Below are 22,709 nucleotides of genomic sequence, written 5' to 3' on the forward strand. Positions count from 1 at the left end.
GCCACCTTTCATGTGCTCAGTGGCCACATGTGGCCAGTGGCTGCTCTGCTGGACAGCACGGGTACTGACACATGCATCTTTTTCTGCCTTAGAACATGCCGGCCGCTTTCTGGCTTTGGGGCCTTTGTACTCACGATTCCCTTTGCGAAGAAAGCTCTCCCTCCTCACATCGTCCCTACATATCTCTGGCTAATCTGGCCCGTTCAGATCTCAGCTCAAGATCACCTCCTCTGTGAGGCCTTCTTCAGCCACCCAAGCTGAAATCCTTTCTGCCCCTTGGCGTGTTGCCCTGATGAATTACAGTCAGTCCTCATTATTCATAGATTCTATATCTGCTAATTCACCTACTCATTAAGATCTGTTTGTGAGTCTGACAACTAGAAGGACCCACAACTAAAATATACAACTATGTACTGGCGGGGTTTAGGGAGAAAAAGGAAAAATAAAATCTTTAAAAAAAAAAAAAGAATTAAAAAGTTATCAAACTTTAAGATATTAAAAAAGAAAAGATTTATTTGTGAGTCTGAAATCAGTACTTGTGGTGCATTCGTGGTCCCTTGCAGACATGTGCAGAGCGGTGAAAAGTTTCAGTCTCCTGACACATAGTTCCCAGCTGAGGGCAAACTAGGTGATATTCTGCATTCTTGTTTTGGCCCTCATACTGTAAGCAAGTGTTCTTTTCCCTGTCTATTTAGTGTCACACTTTCACATGTTTGTGCCTTTTTTTTTTTTTTTTTTTTTGCTGAGGATGATTGGCCCTTAACTAACATATGTTGCCAATCTTCCTCTTTTTGTTTTTCGTTTGCTTGAGGAAGATTAGCTCTGAGCTAACATCTGTGCCACTCTCCTCTATTTTCTATGTGGGTTGCCACCACAGCATGGCTAACGAGTGGTGGAGGTCCTCACCCAAGATCCAAACCCACAAACCCAGGTCACTGAAGCAGAGTGTGCTGAACTTAACTGCTACACCACGGGGCTGGCCCCTCTTCTTTGTGCTTTTTGTTGGTGATTTTGCTGTTTAAAATAGCCCACAAGTGTAGGGCTGAAGTACTGTCCTGTTCCTATGTGCAAGAAGACTGTGCTGAGTGTTATGGAGAAAATGTGTGTGTTAGACGAACTTCCTTCAGGCATTAGTTATCCTGCTGCTGGCTGAGCTCAATGCTAGTGAGTCAACTACATAAATAAGGTGTTTTTAAACAGAAACACACCTAAAACAGTTGATGGAAATGTGACTAGAGGCTCGAAGGAATCTAATCTCTTGTTTCCCCTAGAAGCAATAGTTTAACATTTGATAACTCAGTTATTTTAGAACATGACTTTCAGAAGTAATGAGACTTGACTTGACTTTCATTGTCTTTTATCTGAAATAAACCTTCTTCATTTATTTGCTTAGTCAATGACTGACTCCCCCAGCTAAGCTTCAGAACCAGGACCCCATCTGGTTTGGTTCACTGTTCCATCCTCAGTGCCTGACATATGTTTGGCATTCAGTACATTTCTGTTAAATGAATAAATGGATGGATAAATAATTAATAGTGGACAAACATTTGCCAGCACTGGTGGTCTAGTGGTTAGGATTTGGCGCTCTCACCACTGTGGCCCAAGTTTGTTTCCTGTCAGGGAACCACACCACCGTCTGTCCGTTGTCATACTGTGGGAGCTGTGTATTGCTGTGATGCCAAAAGCTATGCCACCAGTATTTCAAACACCAGCAGGGTCACCCATGGTGGACAGGTTTCAGTGGAGCTTCCAGACTAGACAGACTAGGAAGAAAGACCTGGCCACCCACTTCCAAAAAAATTGGCCATGGAAACCCCGTGCATAGCAGCAGAGCATTGTCTGATACAGCGCCAGCAGGGGAGAGGATGGCGAAAAGACCAGGCAGGTTAGTTCTGCTGTCCACAGGGCGCCAGGAGTTGGAATCCAGTCATCAGCATTGACACAACAATGAACAAACATTTAATTAACATTTCCTTCTAGTTCTACACTAGGTGATAAAAGATAATCTTAATTTGAAAATATTTGCAATATTTTTAATACCCTGTTTACACTCATATTTGGGGATGCCTTGAAAATATAGTCATTATTTTACAGCCATTAGTTTTAAACAATTAGTTTATCTCAGTCCCGAGTCTCTTTCCCATTAATTTGAGAAAGCCTTTGTTTTGAGTGAGCTCTTTATGACCTGCCCTAGAACGTATGTACTTTGTTCTTTTTATCATCTCTTTCTACATGTGGTTTTTTTTTAACAGTCCTTTTTCCAGTCCTGTAAAGTATCCTTAATTTTTCTCTTTCCACTAGAATTAGGTAGTGACCGTGTTTTCAGGAAACATCAGATCAAAAACATTTGGTTTTTTATTATTTCAGCACATTCCTTAAGTCGTACATTCTTGCAGCTGTGGGCTTTTTTCCCCCCTCTAAGTTTTTATTATGGAAAATTTCAAACATACACAAAAGTGTAGCAGTAATAGGATAATGAACCCTCCTGTACTCATTGTGTGAACTTTTCCCCCAAAATTCCATTTTAAGGAAGTTTTCCCTTGCCCTGGTTTGATAAAATGCTCCGAGGGGCATTATTGTTAGTCCAGGGTTGCTGCTTCTGTCCTGGAAGACAGGCTTCGAAGGAGGGCAGGGTCTGCCTTGCAGCTGAGAGGAAGGTGTCTGGTCATCTTCACCTTCACAAATAGAAGAGAAATGGAGTCTGGGTTGTGATTCTAAGAGTCTTTGAAGACTTTGGAAATTGCAGTTTAATCCATATTTTAGTTTAGATTTGTTGTCAGTTCATTATTGCTGTTGCCCTTCTGGTTGTCTTGTTTTCTCAACTCTTCAGCAATAAACCCTGTGAAATGAAGAGTTCGAAAGCATCACAGCAGGAATGTGCCGCTCTTCTCTCTGTTGCTTGGAAGGAGGGTCAACCCCCAGAACAGAGAGGGTGGCGGTACCATCGAGAATGCTGGGAAGCAGCCGGGCCTCTGAGCCCTCTGCAGGGGAGGAAGGGGGCTCAGGGCCGAGGACTTGCGGGTCCTTCTGGAGACCCCCCGGTGGACGCTGGGCATGGTGCTGAGGTGGCGACTCTCCCCTTGTCTCTGCTGTCCCTGCTCACCTCCGAATGCTCTTCACCTGCACTTCGTTAGCTTCCTCCCAAATGGCTTCCTTGGCTCCCTAGACCAGGTGGGACCTCCCTCCTGTGGGGCTCCTCACACCTTGTACGCATGGCTTTCCCTTTACAGCGCTTACTGCACTGTCTGATCCGTTTCCTTGTCCGGGTTTCCTTTACTGGACTCTAAGCTCCTCACGGGCAAGGACTGTTGGTTTATCATGTTTCCCCAGTGTCTCATGCAGTTCTTGGCGTAGAATCAACCCTCAGTAAATATTAGTTTGTATGAATGAATGAGAACAACTGAATCTGGATACCTCTAATCCTTTTGTTGTGAAGATTGGAGGAAATGAATATAAAACGTCCAGCAAGGAGCATGGACTAATAAGCATTCAATTCATAGTCACTGTAGCGGTGGTCGCCATGCTCCTGAGAGCGGGGGCAGAATCTCGCTCGTGGCTGTGCTCTCTTCAGAGTTCAGTAATGACGCTTACTACCTGTGATTGAATTGAATATAGAGTGAATAAGCCAGATACATGATGAGTTATTCTTCTGTGTCCATGTTTTGAAGAAAACTAATGGCTCTCTTGAGGATGTGTTTATTTTCCATGGGGTATAGAAATTATCTTTTTTCCAGGCACAATTGCATTTCCTAATAGTAATAATTTAAAATTTTTTATTTTATTGTGATAAGAACACTTGACATGAGATTTACCCTCTTAACAGATTTTTTAAGTGCACAATACAGTTATACACTTGTTATCATAGGTCCCTCGTTGCCTGTAGGCACAATGTTGTACAGCAGATCTCTAGAGCTTATTCATCTTGCATAGCTGAAACTTTATACCCACTGATAAGCAACTCCCCATTTCCTCCTCCCCACAGCCCCTAGCAACCACCATCCTATGCTTCTATGAGTTTGACTATTTTAGATTCATCATATACGTGGAATCATGCAGTATTTGTCCTTCTGTGACTGGCTTATTTCACTTAGCAGAATGTCCTCAAGATTCATCCATGTTGTTGCATATTTCAGGTTTTCCCTCGTTTTTTATGGCTGAATGATATCTCATTGTATATCTATACCACATTTTCTTTATCCATTCATCTGTTGGTGGACATTTAGGTTGTTTCCACATCTTGGCCATTGTGAATAGTGTTGCAATGAACATAGGAGGGCTAGTAACTCTTCAAGATCCTGACTTCAGTTCTTTTAGATAAATACTCAGAGATGGGATTGCTGGATCATATGGTAGTTCTATTTTTAATTTTTTAAGGAACCTCCTTGTTTTCCATAGTGGCTGCACCATTTTGCATTTCCACAAGTGGTGTACAAAGGTTCCAACTTCTCTATGTCCTAAGCTACACTTGTCTTTTAAAAAAAAATTATGGGGCCGGCTCAGTGGTGTAGTCATTAAGTTTGTGCGCTCTGATTCAGCGGCCCGAGGTTCACAGGTTCAGATCCTGGCCATGGACCTACACTCCACTCATCAAGCCATGCTGTGGCGGTGTCCTACATACAAAATAGAGGAAGATGTTAGCTTGGCAACAATCCTCCTCAAGCAAAAAGAGGAAGATTGGTAACAGATGTTAGCTCAGGGCCAATCTTCCTCACACACACACACACACACACACAAAATTTGTAATAGCCATCCTAACAGGTGTGAGGTGATATCTCATTGTGGTTTTGATTTACATTTCCCTGATGGTTAGTGACATTGAGCATCTTTTCATATAACTGTTGGCCATTCGTATGTCTTCTTTGGAGAAATGTCCATTCAAGTCCTTAACCCATTTTTAAATAGGGCTGTTAGTTTGTTGTGTTTTTTTTGGCTACAGAGTTGTAGGAGTTCCTTATATATTTTGGATGTTAACCCCTTATCAGATATATGATTTGTTCTGTCATTTTCTTTTTCACTCTGTTGATTGCTTCCTTTACTGTGCAGAAGCTTTTTGATGTAGTCCCATTTGTCTATTTTTGCTTTTGTTTCCTGTGTTTTTTGTGTCATATCAAAATCATTGCCAAGACCAATGTCATGAAGCATTTCCTGTATGTTTTCTTCTAGGAGTTGTATAGTTTCAGGTCTTAGGTTTAAGTCTTTAACCCACTTTGAGTTGATTTTTGTGTATGGTGAAAGACAAGCATTCAGTTTCGTTCTTTTGCTTGTGGATATCCAGTTTTCCCAGCACCATTTGTTGAAGAGACTGTCCTTTCCCTATTATGTGTTTTTGACACCCTTGTCAAAGATCAGTTGACCGTATATGTGTGGATTTATTTCTGGCCTGATGAGCAGTGCCTTGTCCACGCCCAGGATCCAAAATGGCAAAACCCTGGGCCGCCGAAGCAGAGCATGCGAACTTAACCACTCGGCCATGGGGCCAGCCCCATGTTTGCTGATTTTTGTATCTTGTTCTTAGATTTTGTTCCTGATCTTAGAGGAAAAGATTTCAGTTTTGCACCATTGAATATGATGTTAGCTGTGGGCTTTTCATAAGTAGCCTTTATTATGTTGAGCTAATTTCTCTCTATTCCTAGTTTGTTGAAAGTTTTTATCATGAAAGGGTGTTGAATTTTATCAAATGCTTTTTTCTGCATCTATTGAGATGATCATGTGATTTTTTAATCCTTCATTCTGTTAATGTGGAATATCACATTAATTACAGTAGTCCCCCTATCCAAAGGGGATATATGTTCCAAGGTCCCCAGCAGATGCCTGAAACCGTGGATGGTACCAAACTCTAGATATATTATATTTTTTCCAATACCTACATATCTATGATAAAGTTTAATTTATAAATTAGGCACAGTAAGAGATTAACAACAATGACTAATAATAAAATAGAACAATTATAGCAATATACTGTAATAAAAGTTACTGTGGATCTCAGCAACTTCAGCATACGATTTTTTCTTTGCTTATTAAGTTGAGAACTTTCAGCTTTTCACTTAGAGGAAGCACTTTATGGGGCTTCTCTTTGGCGTATCCAAATTGCCAGCATCACTCTTGTGCTACGGGCCATTATTACGTATAATAAGGGTTACTTCAACACAAGCACTGCGATCCCATGACAGTTGATCTGATAACCTAGAGGGCTACTAAGTGACCAACGGTAGGGTAGCATATGCAGTGTGGATGCACTGGACAAAGAGATGATTCACTCCCTGGGTGGGATGGAGCAGGATGGTTTGAGATATCATCACGCTACTCAGAACTGCGTTCAATTTAAAACTTAGGAATTGTTTAGTTCTGGGATTTTCCACTTAAACGATGTTGGACCACAGTTGACTGAAACCGCAGAAAGTGAAACCGCAGATAAGGAAGGACTACCGTAATTTTTGTGTGTTTAACCATCCTTGCATCCCAGAGATAAATCCCACTTGGCCATGGTGTAATATATTTGAGAGAATCCTAAGCATCCTGTTGTCTTGTACATAATAACTTGCTCTTGGACTTTAAATTTTTTTATATTGCCAAATATCTGTAACCTAGAATTTGAAAGAATTCATTAAAATATTAAAATATTCAAAAGAAAAAATTCTTCCTGTATTTTAAGCTATATTTTTAAAGGCTTCTTGCTTTAAAATCCCAACAATATGTATTTACATGTTACAGGTAAACTTTTCATTTAAGTCATTTAATCTGTATGATGGAGAACAAATTAGAAAAAATATTGATCTCTGAAATTCCTTTTTTGCGTGTGTGTATTTTGTGTCCTGAATCTGCAGCAGCATCTCACTTGCGTCAACATTGTTGAAAGAAGAAGAAAAAATGCCAGTGCTATCTCCTGAAATCAAATTTGAGACTTCTAACGTCACCAGAAATTCTCTTGACGGTTGTTTTCTTTTTGAGAGTGGCTGGAGGAAAGCGGTTTTAGAGACACAGAAGATGAGGAAAGGTGACTTCATTTCCACTCTTATTTTATTTAAGAAGACATAGCCATAGTGCCTTGAGTGTACATGTATTTTAGTAAGCAATCAAGAGACATTTTATAATTTCTGTAACATTTATGTCCAAATAATGTCTTAAGCTTGTGGAAAAGAAAAATAGAAGCAAGTTAAAATTAATTTACTTAATGTAATTCTGTAAGTCATGACAGAAACAAATTTTAAAGAACTATTTCTCTTGATATCAGTTGAGTGCTCTCGCTGTTGGATCCTACTGCTTTTCATAAGTTGTGTCTGTTTTTAAATACCTGAAGTTGGTTTTTATGTATTAAGAAACCCAAATCTTTAACAGCACCTTTATTGTATTAATAATTCTAATCAAAACTTTATTTTTTGAGTGAGTTATGTGGAAAGTATCTTCTCTCCTATAGTTGGTCAACAGAGACTAATTTGAGAACTTTTGACGTGTATGGGAATGCATTAATAGCTTTTTCCCCCTAAGTTCAAATTAGAATTTATTTCTTGTTGATCCTGAATTCTGCCTTCAGCTTTATTAATGGAGATATAATTCTTGAAAATAGCAAAATTCAAACTCCCCAACCATATTGTTACTCCCGGTTTTGAATGTGCTGCTATGTCTTCTTCAACTTTTTCACTAGATTCCCCATAAAGGTGCTCAGAGGACACCAGTTTATCTGCCCTCCCACCCCCAAATCTAATTGTTGAAAAGAGAATCTATATGTTTTTTTGATCAAGAGAAACTATTTTTTTCCAAAAGAGGAGAAATTGAAGGTTACAAAATAGAATTTTGAACATTTAATATAACTCCAGTCCCATTAAATACTATTTTTATTGCTGTGCTAGACTTGCTTAGTAGAGAAAGCTTAAAAAACAATTCTCTACGTTTAGTTTAAAGATTACCCAACTCTTTAATCTCTTAATTTGCTTTTTCCATTTGCTGTCTTCGTTTTGAAGTTTTTAAAATAATTTGAGAATCTCTTTGTCCAATGATGTGTGAGGTCAATAGAAGAAGCAATCTTGATGCTTCAGTATTGCTGTTTATAGATTTGGTGTGGAATTTTGCAAAGAGAAAATGAAAATCAATGCCTGAAATAGAATTCTTTTATCTCTCATTGCCAGCTCAGATGATCATGTATTTATACCTCTTGATTATTTACATAAAACAGGAAGGTAGAAAGATTTAAAGTAGCAGATAATGCAGAGCTCTTGAAAGTGCTTTTAAATTCTATGTCAGTGTGAATGTATTTAATATTCTGAAAATTCTAATTATATAAAATAATAAAGGCAGAGGACAATGACAACTGTGGGAGATCTGTGGCACTGTCCTTTTTCCTTATTCTAATTCCCTTTTTTTTTTGGTGAGGAAGATTTGCCCTGAGCTAACATCAGTTGCCAATCTTCCTCTTTTTTTGCTTGCGGAAGATTAGCCCTGAGCTAACATCTGTGCCAGTCTTTCTCTATTTTATGTGGGATGCCTGCACACCATGGCTGATAAGTGGAATATGTCTGCACCCAGGATCTGGACCATAAACCCAGGGCTGCTGAAATGGAGCGCATGGAACTTTAACCACTCACCCATAGGGCTGGCCCCACTTTATTCTAATTCTTTTTTTAAAAAATTATTTTTTAAAGTAATTTTATTGAGACCATAATGGTTTATAATATTGTTTAATTTTGGGTGTACATTATTATTTATCAATTTCTGAATACACTTCGTCATGCTTATCTCCAGTAATCTAATTTTTATCCATCACCATACATATGTACCCCTTTACTCCTTCCACCCACTTCCCAACCCCCTTCCCCTCTGGTAACCACTAATCTGTTCTCTTTATCCATGTATTTGTTATCTTCCACATATGAGTGAAATCATGCAGTATTTATCTTTCTCTGTCTAACTTATTTTGCTTAACATCATACCCTTGAGGTCTATCCATATTGTTGCAAATGGGACAATTTTGTTGTTTTTTATGGCCGAGTAGTATCCATTGTATATTTATACCACATATTCTTTATCCATTCATCTGTAGAAGGGTATTTGGGTTGCTTCCACATCTTGGCTATTGTGAATAATGCTGCAGTGAATATAGGAGTGGATAAATCTCTTTGGATCATTGATTTCAAGTTCTTTGGATAAACACCCAGTAGTGGGATAGCTGGGGTGTATGGTATTTCTATTTTTAATTTTTTGAGAAATCTCCATACTGTTTTCCATAGTGGCTGCACCTGTTTGCATTCCCACCAGCAGTGGATGAGGCTTCCCTTTTCTCCACGTCCTCTCCAACACTTGTTGTTTTTTGCCTTGATAATTATAGCCTTCTGACTGATGTAAGGTGATATCTCATTGTAGTTGTGATTTGCATTTCCCTAATGATTACTGATGTTGAACATCGTTTCCTATGCCTGTTGGCCGTCTGTATATCTTCTTTGGAAAAATGTCTGCTCATATCCTCTGCCCATTTTTTGATTGGGTTGTTTGTTTTTAATCGGCCCTTTAATCAACTCTCCCCTACAGTCTCTGCACTAGGAATTGAAAGGTATTCTCTTGGGAAAGATGCTAGACAAATTACAGTAGCCTAATTTTCTTTACTTAATGACAGATTTAGTATATTTTATTATGCATTTTAGTACATAGTAAAAGAAGTTATATATATGTAATCAAGAAATAATGCAGATGATTATGATATTATTTTTAATTAGAATACACCACAGCATTTGGTCTAGAAGAGTTCAAAGATTGTGTCAAAATGCCATATTTACCAGGATTGCAAAGTTGCCAAAAAAGTGTAAGTTCAACTCCACTAGAGGTTCATAAAAGACTGCTGTGTGCCGATCCTGAGAAGCCCCCAGTCAGGTAGATCGTTTCTGTCCAATTCTCTTCCATTGAATATTTATTTGTAGTAATATTGCCGAATGTAGAGTTTTTCTCACTAGTGAATCTAATTCTGTATTGCCTATGGATTTTTTTCCATAAAGCATTTAACTTTTTTAATCTAAGTTAGTGTTATATTCAGTTTCACAAGTAGGTACTTTTCTCAGTTTTCAAGTGACATTGCCAGAAAAGGATTTAAGGACTTCCTTTTAAAAATCTTTCTTACCCTAGTGTAGATGACCCATGAGAATGTTGGAATTTTTAGAAATAAAAGTAAATGAACTCTCTGCTATATTAATGGGTTTTGTTACTCTGAGTATAGAACCCGTGTTTCATTTCTAGCTCGATGGAAGTAGTGTGAGAGGAGATTCTGAATGAAATGTCAGCCTAATGAAGACCCCGCACCGTCTATAAGGAATGAGTTTGTCAGCCAGACAAGCCCACTGACTTTGAACACTAGCATTTAAGATTATTATAAATACCTTTGCTGCTATAAATCAGACTGATTGATATACCACTAAAAGAAAACCCCTTTTTCTAAAGAGATCTACAAATCAGTTAGTAAGACAGTCTCCGATTCTATTGAGTTTCTGCTTTGGTTTATTTATTTATTCTTCAGGTATTTGTTGACTGTCTAGTACTTGTTCTCTTTCCCAGCCTAAAAAAAAAAAGGAAGCATTTATAGCAGTCTGAGTTACAACTCTCTTTAGGAGAGAATTTATGTTTTTATATTATCTCCTGCCATAAAGAGCTTTAGTCATCCAATTATACATAGCACACAAATTTCAGAATGTCTTTCTCGAGTTTTCCACTAGTATTATTGTTCTTGTTAATTACTCTTGAAATAAATGCTGGTAATAGAAGTAGAGAACTCAAACATACTAAAAATGCAAAGTTGTGGATAGTTTATCAAATTATGAAAATAAATAAGAACTTTGCAGAAAATTTGGGGGAAAAAAGAAAAACAATTCTTTGATAATTACCCATCCTAACATATCCATTTTCACTGTTGGGTGTTCTCTTCTATTCTTCTTCGTTTTCATGGACTTTTATTTTAGCTGTGATTTTAGTGTACTTACAATTTTTTATTCTGCCGTTTTTACTTAAAATTACATATGTACATTTTTTCATATCATTACATAATCTTTACACAGTCTTTACTGTCCACTTAATATTTCAATGATGGATCCATAGTTTATTTAACTATGTTTAATAACACAGTTTATTTAAAAGTCGCTATTACTAGACTTTTAAGTTGCTTTGACTTTTTCAGTTTTGTAACTAACAGCACAATGGACAATAGCCACATAGAGCCTTTCCTGTTATTTTCAGTATTAGCTGAGGACAGATTGCCAAGCTATAAAAATATAGAAAGCAAAATTACTCTTTCTGAAGTGAGATGACAGTGAAATAAGGCAGAATCAGAGATGGTGGAAGAGAGAGAGTGAGCTGCTGGTAGAGGAGATGGTAACAGTTAAAGAGGAGGGATGGTAAGGATATAGAAGGAAGAGGGACCATTGGAAACAGGGTCATAAAACCTACCTAAGAACAGTGAGCTTCCGTCATTACCAAGACACCTGTATCCCTCACACTCAGCTCGCTTGTGCCATTGTCATCCGCAGTCACAGAGCCCTTTCAGGAGGGTGGCCATAAGAGCATGTAGGGCTGTCTCTGGCAATGGACTTGTGTCAACACAGACCAGTCTTACCTTTCTTTCAATTCATGTGATCATATTAAAGATGGTGGAAGCCCTGAAAGCACCCCCGAAATTAGCTCATTCAGCTCCTAAATTTTAAGTCTTCATTTTGCTTCCTACCGTTTTCACCCTATTTCAATTTATTTTTTATTTCTTTCATTTGCCACTTGGCTGTTTGTGAAATGATTCTTCAACATTTTACATTGACTTGAATCAGTGAAGGCTAATTTGAATATATTATATACGTGTTATGACAAGTGTTCTTCATATATAAAGTGGAAGAGTGGTGGCTAAGTGCCAAAATGTTTACGAAATGCTCAGCAAACGTAAATGTTAGTTCCATTCCCTGTCTTTGAAACAAGTGTCTTTGTTTTAGCCGTTCCGGTGAGAACGCGTCGAGTTGCCTGCAAGTGTTTTATTCTCCTCTGCCTATTGCACAGCGCCCTGTGAAAGGACAGCCTTGGCAAAGCAGGGAAGTACTCACTTCTGTTTGTCTGTGTACTATCCTTTACCCCTTTTTTTTCCGTATGTGAGTATTTGATTTTAAGACTCTGATAAAAGTCTAATTTTTTTCATATTCCTTTAGTGATAATCAAAATTTTTCTATGAATCTCAAGGCCTACTTTGGTAATATAACTGAAAATAGGAATCCAGAGGTGGAGAGCACTTAAGAGTTCCACTGACTTCTAAAGTTGAATACAGTTACAAGAAATTTGGAATTCTGGTGGATTATCTCACCCTCAGCAGATTCAATCATGACATATTTCCTCTAATAAGCTATTTATTATCTAGGTCTATTCCAGCAGGAACAAAAGTTAATTATGACAAAATTCAGATTGTGGTGATTCATTGGTAAGAAGTACAGAAATAAGTTGATAGTTGGTGTCTGGTATATCCAGATACCTTGTTAAACTAATCTTGATTCCCTTCGTCTTAGCATTCCCTGAGTCATGATTAGTGAGACTAAGATAAAGATAAGTGCATATAAAGATGGGAAAAGTTAGTCATAACACTCATCCATTCATAAAATTTATTTGCAAAAACCGAGGTATTGAGTTGGTTCATATCTGTTTCTGATTGGATTAGTTATGACGGGAGGAGTTTTCTTTCTTGAATGTTTGTTTAATTTCCAAGTGATGTCCTTCAACAAATGAGTTTCACTGAAAGCATGCTTCTTGTCTCTTAATTGTGTTTTGAAAAATTAGTTTCCCAGGATTTATATGAAAGTGATTTTATGATAATCTATAATTTCAGGATAAAGAAGACGAAGGAAGCATGCACTGTGGTGCCACTTCAGGAGAAATCAAAAGGTAAGCTGGCTCATCTTTTTCTCCCACCACATGTCTTGTTAGCATGTTGAGTACTTATCTTTTTTTTTTAGCTTCCTTTCTTTCCGTGGATTTAATGGTCTTTGTTTTGTTAATGCGTCATTTTAAGCTTTGTTTATTTTATAAACATGGTGGATGTTGTGTTCAGTGTATATGTACTTTTATTATCTCAGGACCCTGTGATAGGCTCTCATCCCATGTGGGTCATCACAGTCACCTGCAAACTGGTCTTGCTTTGAGTTTCTAACCATTGAAATCCTTCAGCACTATAACGAAAGCCTAAAACCTTGGCCTCTACTCACATCACTCCTCATTACCCACAGACTAAAGTGTGAACTCCTTAGCTTGGCATTGAACCCTTTACCATCTTCCCTGAACTTTACTTTCTATCCTTCTTTTCTAATTAATTTTTTCATGAATCCTGTGTACCTATAACATCCAACTATGGAAACTTATTGATATGCCAACAGTTTGGGTTCCAGAACTACTCTTAAGTTGATTTATTCCTAAGTCCTTGGTGATTAGGAGGGTTTATAGCACCAAGGTGCCTTTCTACCTATTTGGAGTATGAGTTTATCCTTCAAAACTTTAAAATCAGGCATTCTCACCTCCACATTTCTGAGGTTTGATCAGAATTTTGCTTTTCAAAAATAGACACTGAAAAATCTGTTGAGCCAGGTAATTACACTTTTAATGATGTCTGCCAGATTATGGAGAATTTCCTAGCAGCCCTGGCATCTACATTTACTGCCTCATCCTTTACTTTCATATGTTATAGATTCATGGGGACATTATACCAAGGGAACCATATATGGCACATGACATAATGCTTACATCTAGCATTATGTTTAAGTTCTCCAATAAATTCTTAGCCATTTCCTGAAGTAATTTTATCCAAAGTTAATGGTAAAGATTCTTGAGCCATACAGTCACAAAGTTTCCATTTTGTCATTATATTTTCTTGTTTTTGTTGATTATTATATAAACCAGGTTTTCTCAACAGTGACAATACTAACATTTTGGGCCAGATAATTCTTTGTTGTGGGGGTGTGTCCTGTGCATTGTAGGATGTTTGGCAGTATCCATGACCTTTACTCTCTAGATATCACCAGCACCCCCTAAGTTGTGGTGATCACCAATGTCTCCAGACACTGCCAGATGTCCTTAGGTTAACAAAATCACCCCTAGCAGAGAACCTTCGATTTAAGCATAACATCTTTAACATCATATGTTGTTGCCTACTTCTCCTTCAGACTATCAAATGTTTCATCCTTTCCCTATGTGCAACAATTATTTCCTTCCCATTTAACATTTTTTAAACCTTACTTATTTTTCATTTTTATCATAATCGTAGTCGTCTTCTAGTGCTTTCATCCCTTCTATGGTTTTGCACTTATGGAATAATGGAGTTAATAGCTCACCTCCAAACAAAAACTAAAATTACTAAGTAAGACCTTTATTGACACTTTTGGTAGCTATCAGAACTGATTGTTAGCAACTTGGCAGGTTCAGTCTATGGAAGTTCATAATGGTAAATTTTCATGAACTTCTCCTTGGACATTTCCTTTCTCTAAATTTCCATATACTATAAACAACTTCCGTAATCAACAGGTAACATAAAATAAAAATATAAGTGTTAATTAGAACAAAAGACATTTGTTTTGCATCTCAGCCCAAATGAACGTTTGCCTGCCTGTTTTCCAATAGGTCAACTTTATGGTTCTTTCAGGCCAGTCCTATGTCTTATTCACTTTTGCATCCCTATAGTGCCTACCCCAGTTTCTGCAACATATTGAGTCTTCAGTAAATACTTGGTGATTTTCTCTCAAAGTCACACAAAAAGGCAGTTCATCCATTCACTCACCAAATATGAATTGAGTGTCTGCTCTGTGCCAGGCATTTCTAGGTGCTTGGGTGTAGGGTCCACCCCTCAACAAAACAAAGATCCCTGCTCTTGTGGAGTTTACATTCTAGTGAGAGAATACAGCCAACAACCGTTAAACGTAATAAATAAGCCCATTGCGTAGTGTATTAGAAGGTGAAAGTGCAGTAGAAATAACAACAAAATAGAACAAGGTAAGGTAGATCAGGAGATCCGGGGAGAGGATGATTTACAGTCTTAAATAGGATGGTCAGAATAGGTTTAATTGAGAAGGTAGTGTTTGAGCAAAGACTTGAAAAAGGTGAGGAAGATAAACTCGGGGAAAAAAGTTATTCTCTTTGGGTCAGCAAAGGTCCCAAGGCAGGATGGTACCTGACCTCTTGGAAGAACACCAGAGTCGAGTGTGGCTAATCTCAGAGTGTGGAAGATGAGGTAAGAGAGGTAATGGAGTGTCTGACCATGTAAGGCCCTGGAAGTCACTTTGTATTTAACTCTGATTGAAATAAGAAGCCACTGAATGACTTTAATAAGAGAATGATTTTAATGTGATCTGATTAATGTTCTTAAAGAATCACCATGGGAAGTTTCGTCTATTTAACATTTAGACCTTTAAAAAAGACGCCTCAGAGAACTTCCACCTCTGGCTATGATGGAGTAGCTTATATCACACAAACTTTACCACCAAGAATTAGTATAAGATCTAATTATAAAAGGTATAATAAAAATATATTTTATAAAATATAAAATATTAAAAGTTATATATTTGTTATTAATATAAAAATGATAAAAATATTTAAAAACAACTGTTTTAAGGTGTCAAGAGCAGCCATTTCTGACAGGACTAGACAGGCTGAGATACTGGAGGAGTAACTGCAGAGAAGGGAGCCCAAAACGCTGTGAGCAATTTCCTCAACAGGTGTTTGCCTTTTCCTAAGTAGCACGTATGCTGGGTAATGTTTCAGGACTTCAGGCAGAAAACAGCTTCTTGAAGGCTAAAGAAGTGAGCAGAGATTTCAGTATCTTAGCATTTGCTGGGGAGACACAGGTGGGAGTTTAAGACCTACCAACAGGAAGAGACCTTGATAAACACCCCAGGCTTTCAGCTGAAATTTCTGAAGGGCTACACACTTATAAATTATAAATAAAGGCATACCAAGAATACACTGGCTTTACAAAAGCCTAAAGCCCAGTCTTGCCTGCTAGAAGAAAATTAAATTCTCTCTGGAGAACTAGAAGGTAAACCAGAGCCTTATAGGTTTATAGAAAATAGAGAACAGCAGCAGACTTACAAATGATCCAAATATTGGAACTATTTGACAGGGACTTTAAAAGCTATGTTTAATATATTTAAGATAATAGAGAAAAAGATGAAAAATTACATCAAAGAATTAGAATCTATAAAAAAGAAATAGAAATTCTTGAGTTGGAAAATACAATAGTTGATTAGACTTAATAGCTGCTAGGACAGGCAACAAAAGCAAAAGCAAACAAGTAGGACTATATCAAACTAAAAAGCTTTTGCACAGCAAAGGAAACCGTCAACAAAATGAGGAAGGCAACCTACTGAATGGGAGAAAATATTTGCAAACCCTATATCTTATGAGGGGTTAGTACCCAAAATATGTAAGGAACTCCTACAACTCAATAGCAAAAAACCAAATAACCCAATTTAAAAATGGGCAAAGGACCTGAATAGACTTTTTCCAAAGAAGACATACAAATGGCCAGCAGGTATGTGAAAAGATGCTCAGTATCCCTAGTCATCAGGGAAATACAAATCAAAACCACAATGAGATATCACCTCATACTTGGTCAAATGGCTATTATCAAAAAGAAAAGAGATAATTGTTGGTGAGGGTGTAAACAAAAGGGAAGCTTTATTGGTGAGAATGTAAGTTATACAGCCATTATGGAAAACAGTATGGAGGTTCCTCAAAAAATTCATAATAGGACTACCGTACTATCCAGCAATCCTAGTATTCGATACATATCCAGAGGAAATTAAATCAGTATCTTGAAGAGATATCTGCTCTCCCATGTTCATTGCAGCCTTATTCCCAATAGCCAAGATATGGAAACAACCTAAGTGTCCAATGATGGATAAATGAATAAAGAAGATGTGGTTTATATATACAATGGAATATTATTTAGCCATTAAAAAAGAAGGAAGTCTTGCCATTTGTGACAACATGGATGAACACAGGGCATTATGCTAAGTGAAATAAGCCAGATGAAGAAAGACAAATACTGCATGGTATCAATTATTTATGGAAAGCATGCTATTAAAAAAAAAGCAAAAAAAAGATCAAACACAGAAATAGAGTAGAATGGTGGTTACCAAGGATTAGGGGTTGTAGCTGATGGGAAGATGTTGGTGAAAGTGTACAAAATACCAGTTATAAGATGAATAAGTTCCGGGGATCTAATGTGTAGCATGATGACTATAGTTAATAATACTGTATTGTATTTTGTGAAATTTGCTAAGAGAGTCGATTTTAAGTGTTCTCACTGACCTCACCCCACCAAAAAAAGGTAACAGTGTGAGGTGATGGAGGTGTTAATTAACTTAATTGTGGTAATAATTTCACAGTGTACACATATACCAAGTCCTCATTTATATACCTTAAATATTTACAATTTCTGTTTGTCAAATATACCTCAATAAAGTTGGAAGAAAAATGAACAGATGATAGGATTAGTAAAATGGAAGATAAAAAATTAGAAAATACCCAATTAAGGTGAAGAGAGAAAAAAGATAGATAATACAGAACAGAGTGTGCAAGACATTATTCGACAAGGGAAAACTGCTTTACACATGCATAATTCTAATCCCAGAATAAGAGGAAAGAGGAGTGGGACAGAAATAGTGCTCACATACTGCCTGAGAATGTCCTAAACTGAGCTACAGATACAAGAAGTTCTGTGAGCCCTCAGCAGCATAGAGACCACAATAAAACCACAGCTAGACACATTATAATGAAAAGACTAAATATCAAGAAAAAGGATATGTTACCTTCAAGGGAGCATTGGTAAGATGTACAACTGACTTTTCAGTAGACAATGGCAGCAAGAAGGCAGTGGCATGGCATTTTCAAGTGCTGAAAGATAATCACTACCAAACTTAAATTCTATACCCAGTGGAAATATCCTTAAAAGTGAAATAAAGACATTTTAATTCAAATTGAATTGAGAGAATTCATTGTCAGCAGAGCTGCACTAAAAAAATAGTAAGGAAGTAATGATACAAGTTGGAAGCACAGCTCGGGAAGGAATGAGAAGCAGTAGCAGTAGTAGTGTCTTATGAAACTTAAAATATATGTAGAAATAACATACTTGACGATAACAGCACAGAGGTGGGCTGGGGCATACATAGAGTTACAATGTTGAAGGATCCTTGAGTCATCTGAAAAACGGTAAAATAACTAAAGTAGCTTGTAATATATCAAAGAGACATGATAATCTGTATGATGACCACTAAAAGAATAATAAAAGAATACAACTAACAAGCTAATAGAAGGATAATAGAATAATTTTTAGAAACTTGATTATTTCAAAAGAAGGCAAAAAAAGAGTAAAAAAGGAACAGAAAACAGAAAACAACTAGCAGAACTGAAGATTTAAAATTAAACATAATAATTACATTAGATGTAAGTAAACTAAATATTTCAATTAAAAAAAGACTATCAGACTTAAAAAAATAATGATATACTGCTTATAAGAGGCACACCTTAGATATAAGGGCAAGCAAGATCAAAAGTATGAGGATAGAAAAATATAAACCATGCAAACATTAACCAAAATAAAGTTTGTGTAGCTACACTAGCATCAAACAAAATAGACTTCAAAGCAAGAAGTATTATGAGAGATGTTTCATAGTGACGAAAGGGTTAATACAGCAGAAAGATTTGACCATCCTAAATTTGTATGCTATAATAACATTAACTTAAAATACATAAAGATAAAAGTAATGGAACTAAAAGAGAAATAGACAAATGCACAATCATTTTGGTAGAGTTTAAAACAAATATCAAGTGAAATCCTACAGCACACATTCTCGGACCAGTGGAATTAAACTAGAAATCAATAACTAAAGGGATCTATAAAATCCCATGAGTATTTGGATATTAAGAAATGCACTTCTGAGTAACCCATGAGTCAAAGAAGAAATACAATGGAAATTATATATTATTTTGAACTGAATGATGATGAAAATATGATACATTGATACTTGTGGGATGCAGCAAAACCACAGAGAAATTTATAGCAAGAAATGCGTGTATTAGAAAAGAAGAAAGGCTTAAAGTCAATGATTTAAGAGTCCATCCTAGGAAGTTAGCAAAAGAACAACATATTAAATCCAAAGGAAATAAGAGGAAGAAATAATAAAGAGCAGAAATTAATGTAGAAAACAAATATTCAATAGAGAAAAAGCAACAGAGCCAAAAGTTAGTTCTTTGAAAGTTTGAATAAGATTGATAAATGTCTAGCAAGGCTGATGAGAGTGAGAGAGACAGAGACGGAGAGACAGAGATGGAGAGACAGAGAGAGACACACACAGAGAAACAGCAATTACCAATTACATAAATGAAAAAGAGGTCATTAGCACATGTCCTATAGATATTAAAAAGATAGAGGCCATCGTGAATAACTTTATGCCAATAAATCTGACAATTTAGATAAAATAGATAAATTTCTTGAAAAAAACAACTTAGCAAAATTGACACAAGAAGAAAGAAAATCTGCATAGTCTTATCTCTATTAAAGAATTGAATCCTTCATTAAAAACCTTCACACACACACACAAAGCTCTCAGGTAAGAGGGTGGCACTGGTGAATTCTTCCAAAATTTAATTTAAAAAAGCAATGCTACATAAATTTTTCCAGAGAATAGAAAAAGAGGGAACTCTTAATGACCCATTTTATGAGGTCTCATAACCTTGATTGCAGAACCTGACTTTGACATTATGAGAAAGTAAAATTATAAACCAATCTTTCTTGTGAAAATAGATGTAAAAATTCTAAACAAAACATTATCAACTAAAATTCAGCAATATGTAAGAAGGATAATACAACACAACCATGTCAGATTTCTCTAAGGAATGTGGGGTTGGTTCAACATTAGAAAAGCAGAAAAACATTAACAGAATAAAGGAGAAGCCCCATATGTTCACTTTGATATGCAAAAGACATTTTGATAAAATTCAATATTCATGATTAAAGATACTTTTAGCAAAGTATGAGTAGGAGAGAACTTTCCTAATTTGGTGAGTATCTTCAAAAAAATCTACAGCAAAATACACTCTTAAACAACTAATAGGTTAAAGAAGAAATCACAAAGGAATTTAGAAAATATCTGGAGACAAATGAAAACAAAAACATAACATACCAAAAATTATAGGTTGCAGTGAAAGCAGTACTAAGAGAGAAGTTTATAGTGGTAAGTGCTTACATTAAAAAAAGGAAAAAGATCTCAAATGAACAATGTAACCTTATACTTCAAGGAAATAGGAAAAGGAGAACAAATTAAGCCCGAAGTTAGCAGAAGGAAGGAAATAATAAAGATTAGAGGAGAGATAAATGAAATAGAGAATAGGAAAAAAAATCAACAACATAAAGATTTACCTTTTTGAAAAGATCAACGAAGTTGACAAACTCTTAGTTAGACTAAGAAAAAAAGAGAGAAGCTTCGAATAGCTAAAATTAGGCATGAAAGAGGAGACGTTATAACTGATGTCACAGAAATAAAAAGGATTCTAAGAGGCTACTGTAAACAATTATATGCCAACAGATTAGGTAACCTAGAAAAAATGTATAAATTCCTAGAAACATACACTCTACCAAGACTGAATCATGAAGGAATAAAAAACTGAGCAAACCTATAACTAGTGAGGAGATGGAAGCAGTTATCAAAAACCTCCCAACAACAATAACAAAAGCCCACATTAGGGGGCTTCACTGGAGAATTCTACAAAACATTTAAAGAATTAATACCAGTCCTTCACAAACTATTCCAAAGAAATGAAGAGGAGAGAACATTCCTAAACTAATTCTGTGAGGCCAGCATTACCCTGATATCAAAACCAGATAAAGGTACAAGAAGAAAAGAAACTAGACTAATATCGCTGATGAATATTGATGCAAAACCATAAACAAAATACCAGCAAACTGAATTCAACAGCACATTAAAAGGATTATACACCGCGACCAAGTGGGATTTGTACCTGAAATGCAAAGATGATTCAAAAAATAAGGAATGGTACAAAAATAAAGCAATATCATAAATCACATTAACGGGGTGAAGGACAAAAAGACATGATTATCTCAATGGATGCAGAAAAGGCACTTGACAAAATTTAATACCCTTTCGGTATAAAAATACTCAACAAACTAGGAATAGAAGGAATCTACCTCAATGTAATAGAAGACATATATGAAAAGCCCACAGCTAATAATACACTGAATGGGGAAAGGCTGAAATTATTTTCTCTAAGGTCAGGGACAAGGCAAGGATGCCCACTCTTGCCATTCAAAATAGTACTCAAAATAGTATTTAAAATAGTACTATAATATTATACTATTATAGTATATAATATACTATAGTATTATATTAACTATTATAATAGTACTATAGTAGTTAATAATAGTTAAATGTCCATACTATCTACAGTGATCTACAGATTTGATGCAATCCTTATCAAAATCCCAATGATATTTTTTGTAGAAATAGAATATCTATCCTAGAATTCATATGGAATCTCAAGGAACCCTGAATAGCCAAAACAGTCTCGAGAAAGAAGAACAAAGTTGGAGGCCTCACACTTCCTGATTTCAAAACAGACTACAAAACATACCTAATAGTAATTTAGACAGTATAGTATTGGCGTAAAGATAGATACATAGACCAGTGGAACAGAGTAGGAAGTCTAGAAATAAATCCTTGCATATACAGTCAAATGATTTTCAGCAAAGGTGCCAAGACTACACAATGGGGAAGGGCAGTTTCTTTGACAAATGTGTTGAGAAAACTAGAAATCCACATGCAAAAGGATGAAATTGGACCCTTACCTTACACTATATACAAAAATTAACTCAAAATGAATTAAAGACCTAAACATAAGACCTAAAACTAACATAGGGGACAACATCAAGACATTGAATTTGGCAATGATTTATTGGATCTTACACCATAAGCACAGGCAACAATATAAATGATAGACAAATGGGATGATATCGAACTTAAAAACTTTTTTTTTAAAGATTGGCACCTGAGCTAACATCTGTTGCAAATATTTTTTCTTTTTCCTTTTCTCTTTTTTTGTCTTTTTTCCTTCTTCTCCCCAAAGCCCCCCAGTACATAGCTGTATATTCTAGTTGTGAGTGCCTCTGGTTGTGCTCAAACTTAAAAACTTCTGCATGTCAAAGGCGACAGTCAACAGAGTGAAAGGCAACTGACAGAATGAGAGAAAATAATTACAAATTGTATGTCTGATAAGGGGTTAATATCTAGAATATGTAAGAAACTTCTACGGCTCAATAATAAAAAAATAACCTGATTAGAAAGTGGCCAAAGGACTTGAATTGACGTTTCTCTGAGGAAGTTATACAAATGACCAATAAGTACATGAAAAGATGCTCAACCTCACTAACCATTAAGGAAATGCAAATAAAACCACAATGAGGTGTCACCCTCTCACCATCGTCAGGATGGCCACTGTCAAACGGACAGAAAATAACAGGTGTTGGTGAGGATGCAGGGAAGTTGGAACCCTTGTGCACTAGGAATGTAAAACGGTGCAGCCATTATAGAAAACAGTATGGAGAGACTCAAAAACTTAAAAATAGAGTTACATATGATCCAGCAACCCCACTTCTGGGTTTTATCCAAAAGAATTGAAAGCAGGATATTGAAGAGATATTTGCACACCTG

At 36.4% G+C, this 22,709-nt stretch overlaps 1 protein-coding gene across 5 annotated transcripts in view; it reads left to right on the forward strand.

The window, feature by feature from the left end:
* Window positions 1–22,709, forward strand: part of C12H8orf89 (chromosome 12 C8orf89 homolog) — a 46,152-nt gene that overhangs the window by 15,468 nt on the left and 7,975 nt on the right. For 4 of the 5 annotated variants that reach the window (XM_070481078.1, XM_070481074.1, XM_070481076.1 and 1 more), the window contains 4 exons: window positions 6,825–6,994; window positions 9,705–9,858; window positions 11,949–12,041; window positions 12,824–12,882. In XM_070481078.1, coding sequence (XP_070337179.1) covers window positions 6,868–6,994; window positions 9,705–9,858; window positions 11,949–12,041; window positions 12,824–12,882 — 433 coding nt within the window. In that variant the 5' untranslated portion in view covers window positions 6,825–6,867. The remainder of the gene's footprint in view (window positions 1–6,824; window positions 6,995–9,704; window positions 9,859–11,948; window positions 12,042–12,823; window positions 12,883–22,709) is intronic. The other variant, XM_070481075.1, reaches the window with a different exon arrangement.

The sequence above is a fragment of the Equus asinus genome, chromosome 12 (genome assembly GCF_041296235.1).
Source record: "Equus asinus isolate D_3611 breed Donkey chromosome 12, EquAss-T2T_v2, whole genome shotgun sequence".
In the NCBI taxonomy this organism is placed as follows: Eukaryota; Metazoa; Chordata; class Mammalia; order Perissodactyla; family Equidae; genus Equus; species Equus asinus.